Source organism: Cheilinus undulatus, linkage group 16 (genome assembly GCF_018320785.1).
Source record: "Cheilinus undulatus linkage group 16, ASM1832078v1, whole genome shotgun sequence".
Classification (NCBI taxonomy): domain Eukaryota; kingdom Metazoa; phylum Chordata; class Actinopteri; order Labriformes; family Labridae; genus Cheilinus; species Cheilinus undulatus.
The window spans coordinates 22042241-22065480 of NC_054880.1; the positions used below are offsets into that span (position 1 = coordinate 22042241).

General features: G+C 39.9%; 1 protein-coding gene across 1 annotated transcript in view; it reads right to left on the reverse strand.

The window, feature by feature from the left end:
• Positions 1 to 5910: 5910 nt before the first annotated feature.
• The window catches only part of rnf19a (ring finger protein 19A, RBR E3 ubiquitin protein ligase), a 30428-nt gene continuing 13098 nt past the window's right edge, over positions 5911 to 23240 (reverse strand). Inside the window, exons 2-10 of the mRNA XM_041808324.1 lie at positions 21953 to 22793; positions 13249 to 13457; positions 12951 to 13095; positions 12110 to 12272; positions 11887 to 12001; positions 11422 to 11580; positions 9489 to 9708; positions 9270 to 9413; positions 5911 to 8952 (exon numbers count right to left, since the gene is read on the reverse strand). Of these exons, the coding sequence (XP_041664258.1) occupies positions 8148 to 8952; positions 9270 to 9413; positions 9489 to 9708; positions 11422 to 11580; positions 11887 to 12001; positions 12110 to 12272; positions 12951 to 13095; positions 13249 to 13457; positions 21953 to 22554 (2562 nt within the window). The 5' untranslated portion in view covers positions 22555 to 22793 and the 3' untranslated portion in view covers positions 5911 to 8147. The remainder of the gene's footprint in view (positions 8953 to 9269; positions 9414 to 9488; positions 9709 to 11421; positions 11581 to 11886; positions 12002 to 12109; positions 12273 to 12950; positions 13096 to 13248; positions 13458 to 21952; positions 22794 to 23240) is intronic.

A 23240-nucleotide genomic window follows, 5' to 3' on the forward strand; every position in this document is an offset into this window, starting at 1 on the left:
CAAACAGAAACTGATTCAGTTCAGCTGTATTGTTGAGAAGGAAGGATAAAAACAGTCACAGTCTTTATTTGTGCAGAGCAATTTCAGCTAGTTATCATTGTTTACATGTTTTTGTAGCTGCTACTTATTTTAAAAAGCCAACAAGTTATTAGTTAGTTATAATGACAGCTGATAAGCCCTTGAAATCTACAGAAGCCAAGAACGGCCATGTCTAAAATCATTTTCTTTATTCATCCTCAAGAAGAGCTAGTTTTCTTGCTACAATGAATACTTTTAGTGTTATCGGGGGGGGGATCACATATTTCTAGGGGTGTGACGAGACCAAAGCATCACAAGATTTCTCATCAAAGTTAAAACCGTCTCTTGAGATTGGCACATAGATGTAGAGCAGAGCAGCAGCTACCATGACAGAGTCTTAGATTTAGCGGGATGTGACCATGGGAGATGACCCCGGCACTTTTAAACCATTTGCGTAGCAGCTAGAGGAGCAGCTGTTAAAAAGCAGTTTGAGTTATTCCTAGACAAGACACAAACTATATGACGTTCATTACAAGATATTTAACAGTTAATACATTTTAAAATGAACCTGCATAGTTTTGCATTTAAAAGGAAAGATGATTTTTATAGTTTTATGTTTTGTTTTAAAGATTTTCTAAAAATCGTGTCAAATCTCATCTCATTATCGTAAACCCAGGCCTGTTCAAAGACATGCCAGGGCCTCTGAGAGTCCTTGTTCTCTAGTGAGAGGAAAATGGCTCATATTATATTTTGGAGCATACTGGAGAAAGAGAGAGCATTAAGAAAAAGCGTGTTACCATGCAACTGTTGGGGTCAAATGAGTGCAAGAGAGCCTGGCGGCAGACACAGTCAACCACAAATACATGGGCTCTCGGTCATTCATAAATGCATGCGCATTTCCTTCTGTAGTTTCCTTTAAATTGTGGTGTCTTTTCATTAAAAATGTACTCTATGAGGTGTGTGTACTAAACAGCAAACCAACATTTCATTTTCATGGATGTTCACATGAGACAAAAAAAATTTGTTTAAAAGTGACAACATATTCTGGTCTCGCACTGCATCATGCGGCTCCTGTCTGGTGGAAGCATAAGCCGTAGTACGCTGGCATTTTAAAAACTGCTTTTCTCTTATGAACCGTGAATTCCATCCACGAAAATGAAACGTTGTTTTACTATTTAGTTCTTTCACCTTATGGAGTTCAGTTTTGAATGAAAAGACACTTAAATTAAAAATGATATTAAGCAGCAGATGTAGACGGAGCACAATGTCCAGTAAGATCGCACTTGTACATTGTTGAATGTTTCCCTGGCATGTGATTGTGTGGTTTGAATAACTTAATATTTGTGTTTTGTTTATATATAAATATAAAAAAGAAAAACATTTACATTGTCACTTGTTCAGCAGGGCATAGATTACTGTTGGGAAAAAAAGATTGCAGATATCTAGCAGCTAGCTCCCTCCTTTTCTTCTATTTGGCATCCTGATTTTGAAGGCTTTGCCAGAATGATATATAGTCAAAAACAGTTCAGTTTAATGGACCAGCCATCTACGTTAACTGTATAAAAAAAGGCTTGTACAATCCGAAGGAAAGAGGATTTATATTTTGAAACAAGCTGCAGTTTACTGAAGCATCAAAGAATAAAATAAGCATTTAGGTTATATGAGGTATTTTAGATTAAAAGTAATATTTTGTTGTCATAACTTAAAATTAGGATGGGCCATGTTTTGCAGACCTCCATGGGTTTCTCCATAGGACTGAGTCCCAGGAAGCATCTCCCTTTACCTTCTTATGTGAGGCTTTATGTGAACCCAATACCTCTTCTCGTTGTCTTGTCTCATCTTGAGACCTGTGTGTCTCGTCACACCTCTATTAATTCTAAAAAAAACAACTGTTTTCTTGTAGTCTTGGGGTAATTATGGAATATTTGATACATGTTACATTTGATGTGAGATTTGCTGTTAAAGAAGATTCACAAGTGACCAGCTAGTCTGCAGAAAATTTCTTTCATATTTGCTGAAGAGATAAAAGTTGCTAAAATTCTTAATACAGTCAGAGGTTGTTTTATCATTAGGCAAAAATAGGCAAGAACCCGGGGCCTCATGCTCCAAGGGCTCTTGAGATTTAGTCTTACAGGTTTGCACATCTAAAATGACTTTTAATAACTTTATCATGTGTTTTAAATGTAATTAAGGGTCCAGAAATGAATAAAATGCATCAAAATAGATTTTGATTATCCAGAAAAGTCCATGGGGAAGACTCCTGTTCCTAACAGCAGGACCAAAGCCGCTTAAAAATCCCCCAAATCTTCATGTTAAGTAAATTATGATTTGGTAGATCCATGTAGACATATGAAAATAAGTCTGTGTAAGTCTATTACTTGAACAGAGATGCTTAATCATTAAGCTCAATTGCTGTAATTGCTTTTATCTAAATGAGGAAGGGCCTCATGTTGATCTTTACCTGGGGTCTCCAAATGACTCAGGCTGCCCCCATCTCTGATGAAGATTACAAGTAATGTTTTCATTTACTCCTGATATTCTAAGTATAATCTGGCTATCTTTATTTAAAAGCTTAAACTCAAGAGAAGAGTTGATTAACTCCTGATCTTGATACCATGGGATTAAATTAAATGCAATCATGGTCGTTCTTAGTTTCCAAAGTACTGACTTGTTTTGATGTTGTTGCTATAATTTAGGATGTCTAAATTACAGTTTCTCAAAGTGAACATATCCCTCAAAATCATGAGCTCAGCGTTTGAATCAGTGTTAAAGATCAATAGTCTCACCCTTGTTTTAGCAGCTACTACTGAAGTTATTTTTACAGGTTATTCATCACGTACTGTAAGACTTAAAGGTCTCAGGTTCAATCTTGAATGTAACCAGACAACTGTGTGTCTTTGTTAACAGCTGTACAGTATTTATGTTTAGAAAGACTCTGGAAAGTCTGCTTGATTTTTCACTTCATGAATGATTTTCCCTCCTGATGCCTGGGAAAACCGCCGGATGATTATCATAAAGTGGAACAGTAAAGTCTACTGCTTGGTACTCTGTGAAAACATGTAAGTTGTGAGTGGTTCACAAAATAACAGGAGTGGAAATACACTCTGAATTAAAACATACATTAAGTATAACTGAAAACGTCCTTGTTTATGTGCAAGCCTCTGGATTGTTTCTCCTGGTCTTCCATACAGCACTGAATCATGAACAGCACAATGTGCCACAGCTTTAATTTCCTTTGTAAGTATTATTGTTTCAAGAATCAGTAGTTTTATTTCACCCTTTTCTCCTCATCTTTGAATAAAACTCTTAATATGAGGCTTGAAGTGTAAATTTATGGAATGTAAAGAGCATGTAATGTATGTAAATAGTTTGAATGCAGATGTAAATAAATAAACCACCATGTGGTGGTCGCTCTAATGAGATTGTCTCTGAATCATTTTTCTGTATTTGAATAAATTCATGGGGAAAAGATGGCTCAAAAATGTTTCATCTAGAGGAAGACAAAGCCAAGACTTGCTTAAAACAGATCTTTGATAAAAACCCAGAGAATGTTTATGTTATCAAAAATTGTTTGTTGGATCAGTAGCATTGGTGCTAGCATCCTAGCCTCCTAGACCCCATTAGCCTCTTAACCCAATTTTGCCTCTTTTCACAATTATTAAATCATTTTTCCATTAACTTTTTTTTCCGTTCCTTCTACTCCATTCTCTGGCATCATGACTTTTGTGCACATTTTGGCTTAGCTATGAAGTCAGACATTACTTTCCAGGTGGTTTAGTCAATTTTTCCATCTAAATTGCTACCTTTACAAAAAAGGGTAATTTGGTTTTTTACATTGTGAAAAATACTATATTGTACTACAGCATAAATAAATAAAATCAATAGTTTATTTCCTTAATAAGAGTAGTTATCATTCAGGTTGAAAAGAAACATTTGCCTGTGCTCAAGAAAGCTCTCCCCTTTATCTCCCCTTATGGGCGGCCTTGGCTGGACTGTTCAAAATCCATATTTCTTCAGTGAGCATATAATTGCTTAAAAAATACAAGCAGAGATGAGGTCAAAGAGTATTCAAATACACAACATTGCCAAAAGTATTCACTCACCCATCCAAATAATTGAAATCAGGTGTTCCAATCACTTCCGTGGCCACAGGTGTATAAAATCAAGCACCTATGCAGACTGTTTCTACAAACATTTGTGAAAGAATGGGTCACTCTCAGGAGCTCAGTGAATGCCAGTGTGGTACTGTGATAGGATGCCACCTGTGCAACAAGTACAGTGGTGAAATTTCCTGGCTTCTAAATATTCCACAGTCAACTGTCTGGTATTTTTACAAAGTGGAAGCGACTGGGAACGACAGCAACTCAGCCATAAAGTGGTAGGCCACGTGAAATGATGGAGCAGAGTGCACAGAGGTTGCCAACCTTCTGCAGAGTCAATCACTACAAACCTCCAAACTTCATGTGGTCTTCAGATTAGCTCAAGAACAGTGCATAGAGAGCTTCATGGAATGGGTTTCCATGGCCGAGCAGCTGCATCCAAGCCATAAATCACCAAGTGCAATGCAAAGCGTCGGATGCAGTGGTGTAAAGCACGCCGCCACTGGACTCTGGAGCAGTAGAGACGTGTTCTCTTGAGTGGTGAATCGTGCTTCTCCATCTGGCAATCTGATGGACTAGTCTGGGTTTGGCGGTTGCCAGGAGAACAGTACCCCTTAGTTCCAGTGAAAGGAACTCTGAACGCTTCAGCATACCAAGAGATGTTGGACAATTCCACGCTCCCAACTTTGTGGGAACAGTTTTGGGATGGCCCCTTTCTGTTCCAACATGACTGTGCACCAGTGCACAAAGCAAGGTCCATAAAGACATGGATGAGAGAGTTTGGTGTGGATGAACTTGACTGGCCTGCACAGAGTCCTGACCTCAACCTGATAAAACACCTTTGGGATGAATTAGAGCAGAGACTGAGAGCCACACCTTCTCGTCCAACATCAGTGTGTGACCTCACAAATGCACTTCTGGAAGAATGGTAAAAAATTCCCATAAACACACTCCTAAACCTTGTGGAAAGCCTTCCCGGAAGAGTTGAAGCTGTTATAGCTGCAAAAAGTGGACTGATGTCATATTAAACCCTATGGATTAAAAATGGGATGTCACTTAAGTTCATGTTCAAGTCAAGACAGGTGAGCGAATACTTTTGGTAATATAGTGTATGTGGTATATGGATATTTTTACTGTTATGTTAATTTTGCAATATAGCTAGTTTTATTTCAAAGAAACAAATCATTTCCACTACAAGTAAACATTAACATAGAAGGATTTTATTGACTAAAAATAATTTACATAAGAGATCTGCAATTAATTGAAATTTAGGTAAAATGCAATATGGCCTGCTGCAATTTCCATGTCGCAGAAGTCACATTTCTTTAATCGTAAATGTGTCAAAATACCAGTTTAAACTTTTTTTCATCAGAGATGTTCTGACCTACAAATCACAGGTATCTTGCGTTTATTCAGAATGCAATCATTTAAGTTTTTTTCACAAAAATCATACTTTCTTCATTTTTGTATTTTTTTTAAATCAAAATGAGTGACAAAAAATGATCACCCCCTTCAATACAACAATTCATATTAGATTTACAGTACGAGTCAAAATAATCACAATTAGATATTGATATCAAATCGCAATATTGGGGTAAAACGTGATTATCTTCCCATGTCAATCAGCCCTATTTTACATCACCAAAATGCTCAAACTTTCACATTGAAAATGAAATGTGACTAAAACTAATGAATATTTTAATCTAAGACTATGACTGAATTTAAAGTAGCATCCAGAATAACAACTGAAAGGACAAAGTAAAAGAGAAAATCAACAGAGACAACAGCAAAGCTTGATTGAGAATTTTATTGTTTAAGGATATGCATTTACATGCACATTATAAAGCAAATAATTAGGGAATATATACTTTGTTTTCAAAGAGCAAAAGCTTCTTTTGACCAAGTTAGAAAATCGACCTGGCACAAATCTTCAAATAATAATATAAAAACTCACAGGTATTTATCAGGTGTCTTTAACAGAAAGAAGTGAGAGAAACTCTGCAGCTGGAGGCTTTTGGAGCTGCACCGACCTCTCTGATGACAAACTGTAAAACCAGACGGCTCAGCAAACCGCTGAACACAGCGTCTGAGGCTTTAAGTCACTCCTGATGATCACTTTGGATAAAAACAGGGTTTTATTGCTGACAGTGGCTAACAAGCAACCCAGGTAAATCAACTTAAGCAACTTTTCAAACTTTTTCAAAGGATTATTCCTTAAAGTAACAACAAAACCAAACTTTGATCTTGAATTTAAAGTACTTCTAAAACAACTGGGTTAATCCAGGGTTGTACTCTGTTTTTATTACCTATAATTTTGGACCTTATAAACTAAACTTTCCTTATGTGTTAAAGTGAATTTAGTCAAAATAATCTCCATCAGCTGTTTTATAAAGCGATTTCATTAAACTGTCGTAGCCTGAAAGCAGTCTTTGGTAGGCTAAACAAAACAATGTGACCACAAGTCTTAGCACTCGTAGGAGGTTAGATATTAAGCTTTTAGGAGGCCAATATTACTCCTTCCATTGTGATTTTTATGTTTATCATTTGAAGACATACATAAAGGGGGAATGTAAAAATTAAAATACACACTTAATTGAGGATTTTCCCCCTGAAGGCACTGCGGGTCCAACAAATATAACATGAATATTTGCATGAATCAATTGAAGGTTTTAAGAAAAACATTTTGCAGTTAAAATACACCAAAAGAATTAAAAAACATTTAGATTTTTTACTGAAGGAGGATCAAAAATGTAACGTTGTCATCGTCATACATTCACTACTGAAGATTAGCTCACTGATGGATGGAGGTGCTCAAATACACACCAGCATTTTCTCATTGCACCTTTAAGTAAATCAGAGCAGATTAACATCTGCTCCAGCTGAAAGCTTAAGTTTCTTATTGCAAATCTGTTGTTTTGTTGACTTTCCAGTTTGAGTGTATGGTCACGAGAAGTAGAAAATGCAAGAGTGGGCTTTTCTCAGTTACTCAGAGTAATGGAATTCCCTTTAATTTCTCTAATAAACCAAAATAGATTCACATAAAATGTGGAGAAAACTTAGCATCAGCCAGCTTGAAACTGTTTAAATTTTCAATCTTTAAAAAGTAAGATAGGTAGGTGAGTTTGTAAAGAAATTTCCCACCCATTTACACTAAAATGGTGGACCCAACACAGGGCTTCAACATGAAAACCAACTTTCCCAAAATGGAAAATAAAAATAAGCAAAAGACAGAAGCACAAAAACAAAAGTCACATTTTTTTTAAAAACAAAAAAACAACAAATATATTTTTCTAATAGATGATTAAGGAAATATAAAATTTGCTACTGTATTGACTGGTCCCTATGAGGTACCACAATCCTTTAGCTGTGTGGTGTTTCTCGTGCTGTTTTAAGAAGAGTGAAGTGGTGGCACAGCGGTGGACCACAGTGATGACGCATCCATCCCTGATTCATGCAAAACCCCAATGAAAAAAAAGATACTTGCAGATGTTAAAGGAAATAAAAGTTCAGGCTTTAAGGTAGCAGCTTGACTTCACTATTAAAAATAACATTTTCTCCATTCCAGCTTTATCAGGTCTGCTTTTCGTCAATGTGAGCTCGGATTAAGAAGAGTAAATCAGGGGACAGACTTTGCAGATCATCATAACAGCTGGATGGGCTTTCTGTGGCGTCTCACCTGCCTGATAACAAACCTACACCTGTCCACGTACATTCAGCTCTACCTGCTTTAAACCTCACTGCTCCATGTGACGCTTCAACCACAGAATAAAACTTCTGCTGCAAACTAATCTTGCTTTAACTTTCCTTTGCTTCTGTTCAAATATCTCTCTCCAACTTGGACCTGGACCCTCTCTGTGACTGTAGACTGACATTCACGTGACATTCCTGCCTCCACAGCAGATAAAAATATAATTAGATGTATATCTGTAGCCTTAAGCTTCCAAAGATGCTTCACTCATGAGTGAAATTAAATGATAAGGCTAACTGATTCAGCAGTAGGAACACTGCCAATCACCAAAGAGAGCTCCTTTAAATGTCTGTCTGTATGCAGCGCTTCCTTGTTGGACTTACAGGATGTGCTGCAGCGTTTTTGGTTGACTCTTTTATTTTCTTGTCCTCTGGATCCGTTTCTGTCATGTTGCCTCGGCTCTCCTCGCTGATGTACAAAAACGTCCCACTGCTCCCCTCTTTTGGCGATGCAGGTGGTGATGTGGACAGCAGGCGGTGTGTGAAGGCTGCGTGGCTGCCCTGAGGTGGATAATGCTCCAGGCGGTCGTGCTCCACCTCAGGCATGGGTGTGATGGCGACATCGTTGAAGGCGGTGGGGGCGGGATGATGAGGCTGAGGGTCTGTAGTGGTGGAAGAGCAGGGAGCATGAGCTGGTTTGGAGGTTTCAGGGTCCGAGCAACTGAGCTCAGATGAGAAGTGGCTGCAGTGCGAGTCCGCTACAGAGGGCAGGCTGCCGCTCAGAGACGGAGAATCAAACTCAGAAGAGTTGGTGCTACGCTGCTCCAGGAGCTGAGCATCCATATCCCCCCGTGCCTCATTCGTTTTTGTCTCTCCTTTGCTGCTGCTACTGCTGCTGCCTCTCTTCCAGAGCTTTCCTTTGCTCCTCTTGCCCCCTGAGGTGGAGGGGATGGAGCAGGGGCAGCAGTTGTGGTCGTGCTGTGAACAGCAGCTGGTGGATGGGCAGGAACATGCTCCGCCGCTTGCCCCTTTAAGGCCGGTGGTGCTGCTGCTACAGCTGGCTTCATCCAGGCTGCTGCTGGCGCTGCAGTGCCTCACTTTCTCTTGTTTTGATTCCACATCGGCCTGAACCTCCAAACTGTTATCTCTGCAAAAAATAATCACACACTTTCAGAAAAGCTCTCCTTGGTACGCATATGCTTGAAAATTAAATAGGAATAAAGTAACCAAACAGCCAAATAAGTCCTGAATAACCACTCTTTTGTGGTTGTTTGCTTCAAGCATCTTTGTCTATGAAAGCCAGAAGCTCAGAGCAAAGTAAATACTGATGAAAACAAAACAATATCTTTCATTCAAGCATTCTGACCACAGGGCGTCTGGGAAAAACACTAGGACAGGGATTTAAAAACAAGGTCAGAAAAGTGTTGCTGCAGTTAGTAGAACAAGTAAACTGTGACTGCTGACCTTTCCAGAGGCATGTAGGCGTTGAGGATGGATCCTGCCATGGCTTTTGTGCTCGCATTGTCACTGATCGTCCCAAGGCTGACAGTGGCAGACTCTCCGCTCAGACTGCAGCGCTCTTTCTGGACATCGGCCTGAACTTCCATTCTGTGGAATTAAAAAATAAACATGAGATATGCAATAATAACGGTAGGCCTGTACATGTTTATCTGGGTCTATTACCTGTTGTAGCAGCTTCCTGAGAGGCTGCCTGTGATGCTGGTCCCCGCAAGCGCCGTGGTGCTGGCGTTGTCGCTCATGTTGTCCCGCTGAGTTGAGCTCATGCCGCAGCGCTCCATGTGGCTCCCACTGACACTGAGGCTCAATCCAGTCAGGCCGCCGACGCTCGCTCCGTCTCCAAGACTCGGGTTGTTGAGCCGCGTCTCAGCCACAGAGGTGGTGTCTACAAAGAATTTATAATTTTGAGTCAGGTTTTGCTGACAAAAAAGAGCCTGGGAGATATTTGATGAAGTTACTTAGCTGGAGGGTAAACACCACCTTAAATAGCAGAAAATGAAAGTGAAACTAAAGTCTGTTTATTCCACTTACGGTTTTTCTTTCTTTTGTATTGATGAAGTAGTTATAAATGTATAAGGATTCCTGACTTCAACATTAAAATTAAGAAAATAATAAGCAAACAGACAAGTCAAACATCAAAATAGAAAAAAGCTGAGAAAAACACAACGGATAAAAACAGGCAACAACAAAATATAATCTGCATGTCTCTGAAGGGGCTTATCAATGTAATGTAACAGTTATTGTCAGTAATCAGTTGTTGACTTTTCATCCTCAATCCCCTTTTTAAAAAGACTTCACTGACTTTGCCCGTTTCAGACTGGGAGCGTGTTTTGCTGCTTGCGTGTGCCGTGCGTGTCTGCTCCGGCTCCTGCCGGTGCGGCTTTCAAACAGGGCGTGAGTTTGCCGCATGTCAGCCGAATCTCCCTGCTCTCAAAGCCCTGTCCTTCTTCACAAGTTTTACCTGAATAAACCCCCTACAAGCTACTTGATTCAGTGTATAGAGGAAGTATGTCAGGATTTATTCAAAACAAAAGCAATCTGTACAGGTGAAAGGAGTTTCTCTACAGAAATGCTAAACTGGCCTTTTAATTAGAAAAGCACAAACCAGAAAAGCACTTGCTGTGTTTGACTTTCCTGTGACATATTCTACCAGTGTGGAGACAGAAAGTCTCACTAATAGATCTTTATTGAACAACTTTATCAAACAGGCACATTTAAGCTTGTGGCCTTCATTAGGGTATTAAGAAACACACGGTAAACATATTCTATGTGCATATGTGCTACAACAATGTAAATATGGCTCTCCATTTATCATTTTCCTGTCTAATATGGTCCATAGCTGAAGCAGTGCGTGGAAAAAATAGGAGACACTTTGAACCTCTAAACTCTCCGCACCTGAGCTGTGCATATCAGGTGCATGAGACTCGGCGCACATGCAGGCAGTCTGAAAGCCCGGACTTGTTAACATGCAATCAAACTGAAAATCCAGGCGTGCCACGGTTGAGACGCCCATGTCACACTCCCAGTCTGAAACGGGATTAGGTCTTGCTGTTATGTGCTGCATGTCAGAGTTCCACATTTTTGTTCCTGCTATTCCACAGTATTAGATATTTAAATTACAAACGATTATTGACTACTAGATCTTCCGCCTCTGAATCACGATGCATCTAAGAATAGAAATTTTAGATTTTTTCTCCCCCCACCTGTAATAACTACACACAAATGCAATGAAAGACGTAGGTTTAATTATGTGAGCCAAAAGGTGAAAACATGCCAGAACACACGTCTGCTGTTATTTACCAAATAATCAGGCGCTGTTCATGACGTCAAGGGGAGATTGTGACATGAAAATGACACACAACAGTGTCAACAGTGCAGAGTAAATGTTTATAGAGTGTGTTTGCAATATCGCCTCCTCCTGAGTAAAACAGACATGTGATTTCAACAGAGAAGGGAGTAATAAAAGACTGGGAACAGCTTTTGACAGGCATTTATGAACGATTATACCCTCAGTAGAGGAATGCGGTGACTCTGGTAAAAACATCAAACTGTACATGTGTTTCATTATTAGTTGCCACTGTCTGGAAGAGATTATCACCTGTGGCTGCAGCCCCACTGCCTATGTTGTCGTTTTCGTCATCAAACTCAATTCGTACTCCTTTGCCGTTACCGGCTGACACTCCACAGCCCCCGCTCCGGCAAAGAGAGATTGGAACGACTCCGTATACGTAAGCCAGCATGATGGGAACGCCGATACCTGCACAGCACAATGAAAAAAATAAAGCACTGGAATTTACACAGGGAGAATTTAGTTTTGAGCTACAAATACAGAGCATATTCCTCAATAGCCCCTTATGAGTAAAGATAGAATAAGACAAGCTACAAAAGGAGCAACAGGACTTAAGGTTTAGGTTAAATCCAGCTGTTCCTTTTGATGCTTTGAAAATGCCAATGTGATACTTTGGTAGAGGAATCATTGTACAATAATGGAAACAACCCTTGAATAATTTTGAAAGTTAACATAAAACAGATGGATAAAAATTACTAAAAATTTCTCTCTTACCAACAGTTACTGCGGCCACCACAGGAGACACAATCACAGACAGCGTCACACCACCAGCAATCACCAAGTTCCTCTTGTGTTTTGAGATGTCCTTACCCTCGTAGCGATTATGGATCTGAGGAGGAAAATAAATTACTTCTCTGGAAATATAACTCACAAAATTGGCTTTTCATCTGTCAGAGTGAAACTTCAAATTCCTGATCATTCTGGGGTTAGCGCTCACCTTTCTTCCCACATAGACGGGGATGCCAATGATCATAGCAGGAATAGCGATGCCAGCTATGAGTGCGATGCCCACAGGTGCTCCAACTAGCGTGCCAAGCTGCCAGAGGATCTTTTTCTTTCTGCTCCAGGGCTTCTTTCCCCAGAAGGTGCAGCCTGATGGACTAAGAGTTTCAACCAGAAGATAAAATGTGAGTGGATGGGTGCATGGCAAGCAATGTTGTAAAGTCCTCTTTACTTTTCAATACCAGGTGTTGTAAAAAGATAAAATCTCTAATTGTAAGCATTTGAAAACATTGAAAAGTAGTGAAGCTCTAAAAAAGGCAGATCTACAGTCAAATCTTCCAGCCAATGCTGCAGCAAGTAAAGGAAATATGGTTGTTGAGTTAAAAGCTTATAGGTGAAAAGAGTGATTGTGGACTTCTGACTTTGCAATGCTTTATCACAAAGTTAATACATTTATATTTGCATCACATTGAGGTTTAAATTCTTGTTTCATAACAACCTTTAAGACTGTCATAACTCCAAGACTACAACTTAAACATGACTAAGGACATAATTGTAACTGCAAAGCAGCAAAAATGCTGAATTAATGGTCTTTGTTTTAGAAAGCTACTGAATAAATCAAAAGTCAAATCACTGAAAATTTCTTGAATTAGGATTTGTCACAAGTAAAGACGACCCACTACTTTATATGTTAAAATATCAACCATCAATATATTCTGACATACATATTTACATTTTAAATGTATTTCTAACATTGTAGGGAGACAAACCAAATGCAAAAAAGGAATGGAGACACAACTGATGAGCTTTTTTTCTCCGCAGACCATTCGTCTCACCTCAAATAGTGCAGGTCTGAGATCTCCTTCATGCAGAGCCAGCAGAACTCGCAGCCGCAGACGGCGCACGTCATGTGATTACAGCTTCCATCATTCATCTTGATTATGTAGGCAGCACATCGCGGGCATGGCTTGATGTCGTCACCTTGTTGAGGTTGATGGAGAGAAAGCAAGATATGCAAACAGGTTTTTTTAGGTGACTATTTATAGTCTTGGTTGTATGCAGGGAATTCATCTGTGTAAGAGTATGAGGACACAAAAAAGTGACTGGTATGCAGGTGGTGATTAGGCTTGATACCTGCAGCTCCACTCTCTTGGCTGTAGCTGAGGGAGGAGGACCTGAAACTCCTCAGCCTGAAGGTTTGGGCTCTTTGTTGCCGTGCTGTGTCACATGTCTGGTTTGGGTGCCACAGCTGTTTGCAGTGGTAGCAGAACTCGGTCCCACAGCCCTCACGGCCACAGGTGATCTTTGGGCAGCTGGCACAGCCGAACGCAATGACTGCATATCTGAAGAAAAACAGCATGGTGGTTAGGTTAGCTGGTGTGAATGCATGGGTGTAATACTTCAGAGAAGCACTAGGAGTCAGCAGGGCTGAAATGACATACAAGGAAACAGAATGGAACAAATAAGCTATGTCCACTATACTCCTTTAATTCACATCTTGAGGAGTCCAACAAGTAGAGCAGCATGTATTACATAATCACAGGAAATTAGCTTTAGCAATGATTTCCCCTACAAACTCTGTTTAAATAAATCAGTGCTGGTATGATCAGTTCTGCATGGCTGCGTGTCACCATAGTATCCCCCATCAATCATTACAACGGTCTGTTTGAGAGCTCATGAAAAGTACATGTCATGACCGAGGCAAAGTCCAACAACTGCTGGGCTTTAAGCATGCAAATCTAACACAGCTTGGAAAACTGGAACTTTAAAATAAACCACAAGTGTTGCAGTCATTTATGTCCAAACACAATAAGTGCCTCAAACAAGCAGTTTTATTACCTGTGAAAATCATAAAACAAACTATTTACTGACTCAAAATTAAACCTTCTGGTGTGAATAAGTGGAGACGACAACGATCATTTAGATGAAAGATCATTTTAAAACCCATGGAAATGAGAGCAGAGCACCTGGCCTACTAAGATAGTCAGTATATCATCTATGAGAACTTCAATTTAACCCTGGGACTGTTACAACCAAAGTGCTTCCCATTGCAGGGTTATCGTGGGAGCATTAAACACGGGCGATAAGGAAAAACAAACACTGGGGCTGACGTCTATGGGAACAATTTGTGACAGATGTACAGTGGAAATCCCTGTGGCAGAAGAATTACGCTGCAGTGTGACTTATCAAAAAAGTGTTTTTAACTTACATCAAACCTCTAACGAATTAACTCAAATGCTGGATACACACAAGAATAATTTCATTTGTACACAAACAGCCTGCAGCACAGATCCTCTCAAAATTAAAAAAACTGGAAGAAACATCAGCTGATGTAGAAACTGCTGGAAATGTTATACACCGCTTTTTATTTACATAGAATAAGATCAATATAAAACTGTATGGACATACTAAAACCAGGTGACACTATAAAGGCTACAACCAGGGTTCCTACATGTTTTAGAAAAATCAAATTTAAGACTTTTTAAGACCTTTAAAAACCTGAACTGAGGAAAAAACTCAGTACCACTTTTTGTGCAGTAAATGGTCAAAAATGAAGAAGCATGAGATTTTTCAGTACACTGGACCAGGAATGAATGTTCTAATTTAATGAACTGTTCATGAAATCTCAAACGTTACAGAGCAAATAATTTTTTGGTCAAATTGATTACTCCTGGCCCCCTTAATGCCTGTAATCTATGAATTTGACTTATACTGATATTTATCATGACAAATTTTAGCAGATGTAGTGAGCTGATTCTAAAAAAAATTATTGAAATAAAGGTGGGCTGATTTTAAGTGGGCAACCTGGAAGTCCAGACATTAGAGGAGTGGACAACCAAATCCCCTCTGTACTGTTGTAAAGGAGGTAGCCTATTTGATTACAGTGAACCAGATAAAACCAGAAAGGGGTCTGAGGGTCCTCCTCCAGGAAATTTAGAGCAGTGTTGAGTAAAAATTTAGCAGGAAGCAAAGATTATTGACATGACACAAGCATTTCTGATAAAATAAATAACCCAGAGTACAGATGGCCTAGAGGTTAGGTTGTACGTCATGTACCCAGGAAGCCCAGGTTGTTGCTCTCTTCCTGCATTTCATTCCCCACTCATTCATCTCTATTTCCAATTACACCATCCTACCTCGATCAATAAAGGCATAAAAAATAAAATCTTTAAAAAGGATTAAATTGAATAAACAAGTCACTTTGTCAAAGCAGATCTTGTATAGTTAAGGTCAATCTTGTAAATAATCACATTTAAAATCTTTTAAGTAAAGCCTGACACACACAAGACAATCGCGCCAATTTTTCAGCCTGATACCCTCCTTCAGGCAAAGTCAACAATGGTTCAGTCATCTGATAGTTTTTAAGGATTATCTTGAAAGATTTTATTGCGACGTGTGGTGTATTAAGAGTGATCTTTGGCTGTCCAATCTGCTCAAAAGATTGTAAGAGGATCTCCAACACAAGACTGTAAATATTAAACATATTCAATATTTACAATCAGAAATCCTGCTGCTTTGTGGAGACAACATGGAGGACAGCCAAGCAGACATGAGCAGGATTGTTACATGCAACGACAGCCAAGTTGAGCGCTGGAGGAGGAACAACAAATATGGCTATGCCGCATAGTAAACGTCAGGCATTAAGTTAGGACATCAGACAAACAGGAATGTTTGGACAAACACAAATGTTTGTACAGCATGTTCTGTAAAACACACCACAACTAAACTGTCAAGGGAGAGAGCTGGACCAAAATTGCTATCCCAATAGATGTAGAAGCTGGCCAAAGGTTAGCCATATTTAGCTTGCTGCGTTTAACAGCGCTAGATTTGGATATTTGAGAGCCAAGACGGACTGTTGGTGAATTAATCTGTTCATGTGTAATGCTGGTCATCTCATTGCACACCGCACACAAAAGAACACAGTTAAATTTGTCATTATACAAAACCATGTGTGGAATTTCTCTCAGTTTTAAAATCCAATAAGGCTTCCACACACTAGACGATTTTAAAATCTTAAACACTTTAAACAAGACTTGGTTAAAACCTAGTATATGGCTGACCGCAACGATCTGTACCGCAAAAGCGCCGCTGTGGCTCAGTCTAATGACTGCACTAGCAGCCCTTCTAGAGTCATTGGCTGGGACACAACAACCCATTAGCTGTATACAACAACTAACCCTTTCCCTGTAACTATCCCAGTGTCATGCCAAAACGAGCAGCAGAAGAGCAACAACATTGTTTTGTGTCACAGAAAGCTTTCCGTGTTGCTCTCAGTGCTAACTATGATGAAGAAATGTGTTGGTCTGGCTAAGGCCAAGCTTACGTTCACATAGCAGGCCATAAATACAAGCACAACAAGCAACGCTTTCCCCCTCTAACTATCACACACTCACGGTGAAGCGGTTTGGCAGTAGAGCAAAAACACCCTTTCTGTTACAGAAAGCTTTTAATGTTGCTGTCTTCGCTTATTCTAATAAAGAAATGCCCAGTTTTGACTAAAGTGCTGCTGTGATTAATTCAGAGCTAATCGCTCCTCGAGCAGCCAGCGTAGCATTTACACAAGTTACCTTTTCCCCTCAACTATCGGGTAGTCATGCCAAAGCAGGTCAGCAGAGGAGTTAAAAAGCTTATAGGGTTGTTTTTATTTATTCTTTGTCATACAGAAATGTGGCCCAGCTCTGGTGAAACAGAAGCCATGCTTAAACTATATCTGAGTATTTAGAGCAGTGGAGGCAGCCATTAGAGGGCTTTCAGCCAAGTAAACCCCACCCATAGCGCAACTCTGTATATGTATGGCTCTAGTTCACACAGTGGAGGCAGCCATTACTGCCAGCACTCAGTCCAAGCAAACGCAACTCTGTATTCTATGGCTTATAAATTAGTGTGTGTCACACACAGAGACATAAAGACAATTTCAAACAATTTTTCCATCTTAAAATCCTCTGTGTGCACACTAGTCAACTCACTAGCCCCACTACCAGACCACTGGAGCCCACACATCTGCCGACCTGCCAACAACCTACAAAAAAAGGTTTCCCAAACACGGGATTTCACTAACCTGACACGCCAGATGGATGTGTAAAACACGATGGATGTGTGAAAACCTTCAATACTAAGCGTTTGGGAAAGGGCAGAGGCTTAAAAAAAAAAACTCAAGAGTGTGATTGGAAGAAGGTTCTGTCTGTCACATCTTTACGGTCCAATCAGAGCAACAAAACAAGTGACGTAGCCACAACTGAGGTGCGCGTATGCAGCTACCGAGGAAATACGCGAACCATGGCGACTGTAGACATGTCAGTACACGACTTTTGTCGTTTTTGAAAGCAAAACAACTCACTGCTGTTCTATGTTCTTCTTTTAACGAAAAAATGTCTTCAAGTTCTGATAAAACTGGCGCTTTAGCAGCATCCACGCTAAGCTCTTCCACCATATCGTATTTTCTGGACTATAAGTCACTCCATAGTATAAGTTGTATATGTCAAAAAATGCATCATGAAGAAGAAAAAAAACATATATAAGTCGCGCTGGACTGTAAGTTGCATTTATTTAGAAATTGACACACCGTTGTCTGTGCTCCGATAGAGAGGCAGTTGCGTTGCATGAAGCGGTAACACCAAGAAGGCCCACCTGCAAAGTCATTTATATTCATCTCCTTGGCAACTACCAGGGTGTGGAGACGCAACTGCACCGTTGACAAGCCTCTCCCGGCAGCATGTTGTTCAAGCACCCATCTGTGGACTCGTTCCTCCAGCTCTGGCCATCTTGCTTTCAGCTCGGGGTTAGCTTTCTTTGTTTTCTTCATTGCAGTAAGAGTAACCTCTACTTTTTGACAGTCCCTCACAAGTTTCTCACTCACTCCAAACTTTCTTTCTGCTGCTCGATTACCGTTTTTGTTAATTTTTACAGTGGTACAGGAGCATAAAGCATATAGCATATAGCTGTCACAAGCCTAGAGCGCCCTCTCACGGCTGTAGACAGTAATGTTTACTCCTTGTGCATGTCAGTCAGTATGAATTAACATTCAAAAACATGTTAAATTTTATATATATATTGATATATAAGTCGCACCTGACTATAAGTCGCAGGACCAGCCAAACTATGAAAAAAAAAAAGGGCGACTTATAGTCCACAAAATACGGTAATTGCACGGCCTCTTGTTGCTGCTTGCTTACATCACAACTCACTCTGCCGCGCCTGAAAGTACTGCCCCTCATCGCTGATTGATCCTGTCACTTTCTAACCGGACACAAACGGTTCAGACAGGAGGTTTGCAAGATGGATTTGCCAGTGAGAAACAAGGAAACGGGGTATCCATCTGCTTTGCAGGGTTAGGATTTCACAGAATCTCACATGATCAAACGTGACTAGAATAAAAATAAAAATAAACATGGATGACCACTGACATCTGCAGCTGTCCTTCCATGACAAACAGTCATGACTTGAATTACAGTTGCAACAAAATCATAGAACAAGGAAAAGAATCTGGATAAAATCCTGGCTGGAATAAGAGTACAGCTGTGTTCATGTTTGTAACCGGTGTAAGGACGTGACGTTTGGCTACTGACACTACCCAGTCTGCTTGCTCTCATTGGTTGTTGTGCGCATTCTGATGGAGGCATTATAACCTAGAATCATAAGTATCAAACATGCTTTATATTAATGATTCAAGTTTGGGAGGCTATGACACAATTTGAAGCAGGAAAGTAATTATGTTGACACCACACACTTGAGGATTATTCAGATAACTAATCATTTGTGACGAACCTCCACTAGGGATATGCCCCCTGGATTGACAGGGAGGCTAATCTGGCCTCAAATTGTGCTTAAAATCCTGCAGTATGTGGCCAGCCTCTGATTTCACAACATTTTTGGTGTGTGCCAGGCTTGAGTTTCAAAGACAAGTTGATGAATTTGTATTTCCTGTGATGGTTCATGACAAATCTGTCTATCTTTATACTGAACAAATAATTAGGACTTTTAGTCTCAATAAGCAAGATATTTGTGGACTAAAACCTTGGTCGACGCATTTTTATTAAAACCCTTTCTTTGAATAATAATATAAGTCAAAAACAACAGCTGCTTTTATCCCCACATTGGTCTAAATTGGGTCAAAACTGATACAGAGTTTACAATGTAAAAACACAAGAGTAAAAGAGAACTTTGTTCACAGATAATGTGAAATATCTACAGTATTTATGACATTTTCTGTGCTTTTGTGTCACATGAAGAAAACCGAATCAGATGCCTCGTCCGTAACTGATGTCATTATACAACACTTAAGTCAATGTTTCCCAAGATACTGACACACATTGTAGTAATAACAGTTGTGTCTTGGCAGTTTACCCCATCAGCATTTAGTCTAGACATAGTCCAGACAGCTCTAACACCTCTGTGAGGCACACTGATGACAAATGGAGCAACAGTCATAAAGGGAATAGCAAATTGACCTTTTGGTTTTACTACCTGCTGTGCTTTCTCACCTTGATTTCAATGTGCAATCATAATCCTGTGACTTGTATTTTCACAGTGACATCGAATCGTCAACTGTACTCATACAAAAAGGGTAGAAACCCCACCCCCAGAAAAAAGTCAAATAACTACGTGTGTGCCTGTATAACTCTAAAGAAGGTCAGTGTTAACCAGTGGAGCCAGAGCTTAGCTGTTTAGATGATGAAAGCAAGAAGAGCAGAAACAAACTCATGAAAGGGCCATTCTTCTGAAAGACAGGGTCAGCAGTGTTGATGCAACGAAGCCAAGAGAGAGTGAAGTCATTACTGAACTCGGCAATCACTCAAAACTAAACCAACAATGGTGAATGAATGTAAGGAATGTGGGCGAGTAAGAGCTACAAAACGCCATGAAACACAGAACAGGGAGAGTTCTCTTTAATAAATTCATATCAGCATCTGCAAAAGAGCATGACATTCAGAATGATGCAAATGCAGATGGGCTGTTGCGGTTATGGTGCGTCTGTGCGTGTTGGTAGTCATGGCCTGAAAGTGCATTATACAAAAGGTGAGGCACAGTGACCTGATTAGCCTTGATTTAGGCCTCTGTGAACAAACTGTTGAATGCTTACCAACTCCAGACCGACAGGGCTGCGACCTGACCCTCACCTACATTCATCACCTCTCAGAGAAACAGTTTCTCCTCAAACACCAAGCTACATTTCAATAACATCCTGCATGTTTTTAGGAGATGGACTAAGATTTAAAGAGGACAAGGTAATCATTTACGCTGCTTCATACTCAAATTCTATGGTTGGCTATTAGTGCCACTAAAGAGAGGGAAGTATTACTACTTCAGTTACTTTGTGTGTGTGTGTGTGTGGGTGGGGGGGGATTCCACAAACTGAGCTTTTAGGCAAGGGCAGATTATGAATTTATAAATAAGGAAAATCTTTGAGAAACCCATTTTAAAATCACAGATTTACTCCGAAAATAAGCTTTAAATTTTCAAGAATTTTACCCTTAACTCCAGGTGTTTTGTTTGTACTTCCAGAGGGGTTAATGTGCCATTTTGAACTAAAGTACTGATTTTGAAACCCCCTTCTAATATATAAGCTGCCCTTTTGTGCCCTATTTTAATTTCTGTTATCTGATGTGGATAAAATACTTGTGTATCATATTTCACTCAGGCAGTGCAACATAAATGTTATTTTTCTGTACACTGACAAGAAATATTCTCTTGTTGGTAGCCTTATTCTATTATTATAATCAGAATTATTCAAAGAGAAATCATCATTTATATTCAGCATTATTATTTTGCTGTATAGTTACATTTGGTTAATTTTTGATTTGCTAATGATTAAACATAAAAGCAACTATTGAACTTTAATTTAACACTAAGTCAATTTAAGTGTAATCTTTCTAATAACTGACATTTAGTATAAATGTTAGCCAGAAAAGTTCTTTTTCATTCTTCAACATGCTGTTATTAAATGTTACATATCTTTAGCATATGATCATATCACAGTTATTAAAACGACAGTAACAGTCTTCAAACGTCATCTTTCACTGATCTTTATATTTCAGCTGACTCATAATGCTGACTAAACAAACAGGTCTATTACTGCTATGAGTTATTTATAACACAGGCATCAGAGCAGAAGCAGAGGTGGACTTCTTCAAAAGGCCGCTTTACAGCTTGGAAGTTTCCTCTCAGTGGATGCTTTCTGAGTTATTTTGGGATGGAAAACAAAGAAGAACAAAACATCTGTGCATCTTGAGTAACTGAGATAGAGATTTTAAAATATCAAATACAAGTCGAAGCAGATTTGAAAACAGTTTCACTAAAGTTATTTTTCCCCATAATTTAATTCAAAAAGTGAAACTTTAATGTAGACTAGATTCATTAAACATAAAGTGAAATATATTTCAGGCCATTCTGTTGTTTTAGTCTTGATTATTGTGGTTTACAGCTTTAGAAAATCTAAAATATAAGATCTCAAAATATTACAATATTCTGTAAAATTAACACTCAGTGTTATCTTTTTTAGTCTTTGTTAATTGTATTCTACTTCTTATATGTATGTATGCATGTATGTTTGTATGCAGAATGTTTGCATGTTTGTTCGCAGCAAAAGGGATTATAATGCAGAAATGTGGACCTTCTGAAAACAATGCTTATTTATGCACTGAATACTTTGTCACAGCTCTTTTTTCAAAAGCTAAAAGGTTTGAAATATTTCCCTTTATGTGTTTTGAATGCAGAATATATGAAACTTGAATTAACTCTTCTATTATATTTTAAATTTTTGATGGGTCTAAAAATCCCATTTCATGTTAAAAAGAAGTGTGTAGCCTTTAGATCAGAATCCCTCTTCAGCTGTACATACCCACAATCAGGAGCTGGGCACCAGCGGCAGTCAGGCTCAGCCACCAGCCACCTTCTGAGCATGAACTCCTCGTACTTCTCCATGAGGGCTCGATCCCCCAGGATCATTCGGATGTCGTGAGGATTGAAGCGCTCCGAGCATTCGGGGCAGCAGATGTTGACACGGGACTCTGAGATCTCGATGCGCAGATACTGCCTCAGGCAGTCCGCACAGGAGCGGTGGTGACAGGTCATGATGTCAGGGAAGCGGTCGCGTGCATGACGCAGGAGGCACAATGGGCACTCCATCAGGTCTGATGAAGAGCCCGACACCGATGAAGTTGATACTGCGGCCAGTGCAGAGTGTGAGGAGGTCTTGTCCTGGAGAGCCTCTGGCTGGATGATTTCGGAGCTGACGATGCCATCCACTCCAGCCTGAAGAGGCCTGGACTTGCGCTTTGGATCACGATCATGGCGTCGGCGGCGACCAAAAAGTGAATGTAAGGACAATCTGCGCTTCTTGGGGGTCTTTTTAACTGAAGGGAGGCTGACAGAGGAGGCAGCAGAGTGAATATCTCGCTCTGAGCCTGTACTGCCATGATGTTGCTGGTGCAGGCTGCTCATCGCACTAAAAGGGGTGCTGCTGGTACTACAACCAGAAATCAGCACATAAGGAGAGACCACTGGGAGAGGGATGAAGATGGAGGATGGGGTTAAAGGGACAGGATGGTCAGGGGAGGGGGCTGGGTTACTGTTAGCTACGACATAGTGACAAGAAGCTTGTACAGGATGTCTAGTAGTCTCTGTCGTCTGTCCCCTGCTTGAATTACAGAGTTGTAGATGCTCAGAAGTGGGAAACAAGCCTAAAAGAAAAAGAAAAAACACAGAAAATCAGGTACAGAACCAAAGCTGAATTCTTCAACTTTCAATGATCTGCGGCAAAGATAGAAGCACATGCAGTGGTATTTCAGAGTCAGTAAAAGTAAATCAGACAGACTAGATTTAAACACTAAAAATGTGTCAAATCTAAGAAAGCAGCCTTTAACCGGGCGTTTCCTTGGTTTCTGCTCCAAGAAGAGAGTATCCCTTTGATAATTAGGAGTTTTCTGGCAGCCTTCGGGCATTTTTTGAGGCATTTTCTTCTGCGTATGTGTGCTTCTGCATGTGAAGCAGCTCCTATAAAATGACTGCTGGCCTTCCCTGGAGTGTGCATTAATCATCTGAAGGCAAAACAAGACAAAATCCTGTGTTTTTCCCATCGTAGATCTCAGATGTTACCACAGCTGTGTCAGTTTGTCTCTAGAGTAGCC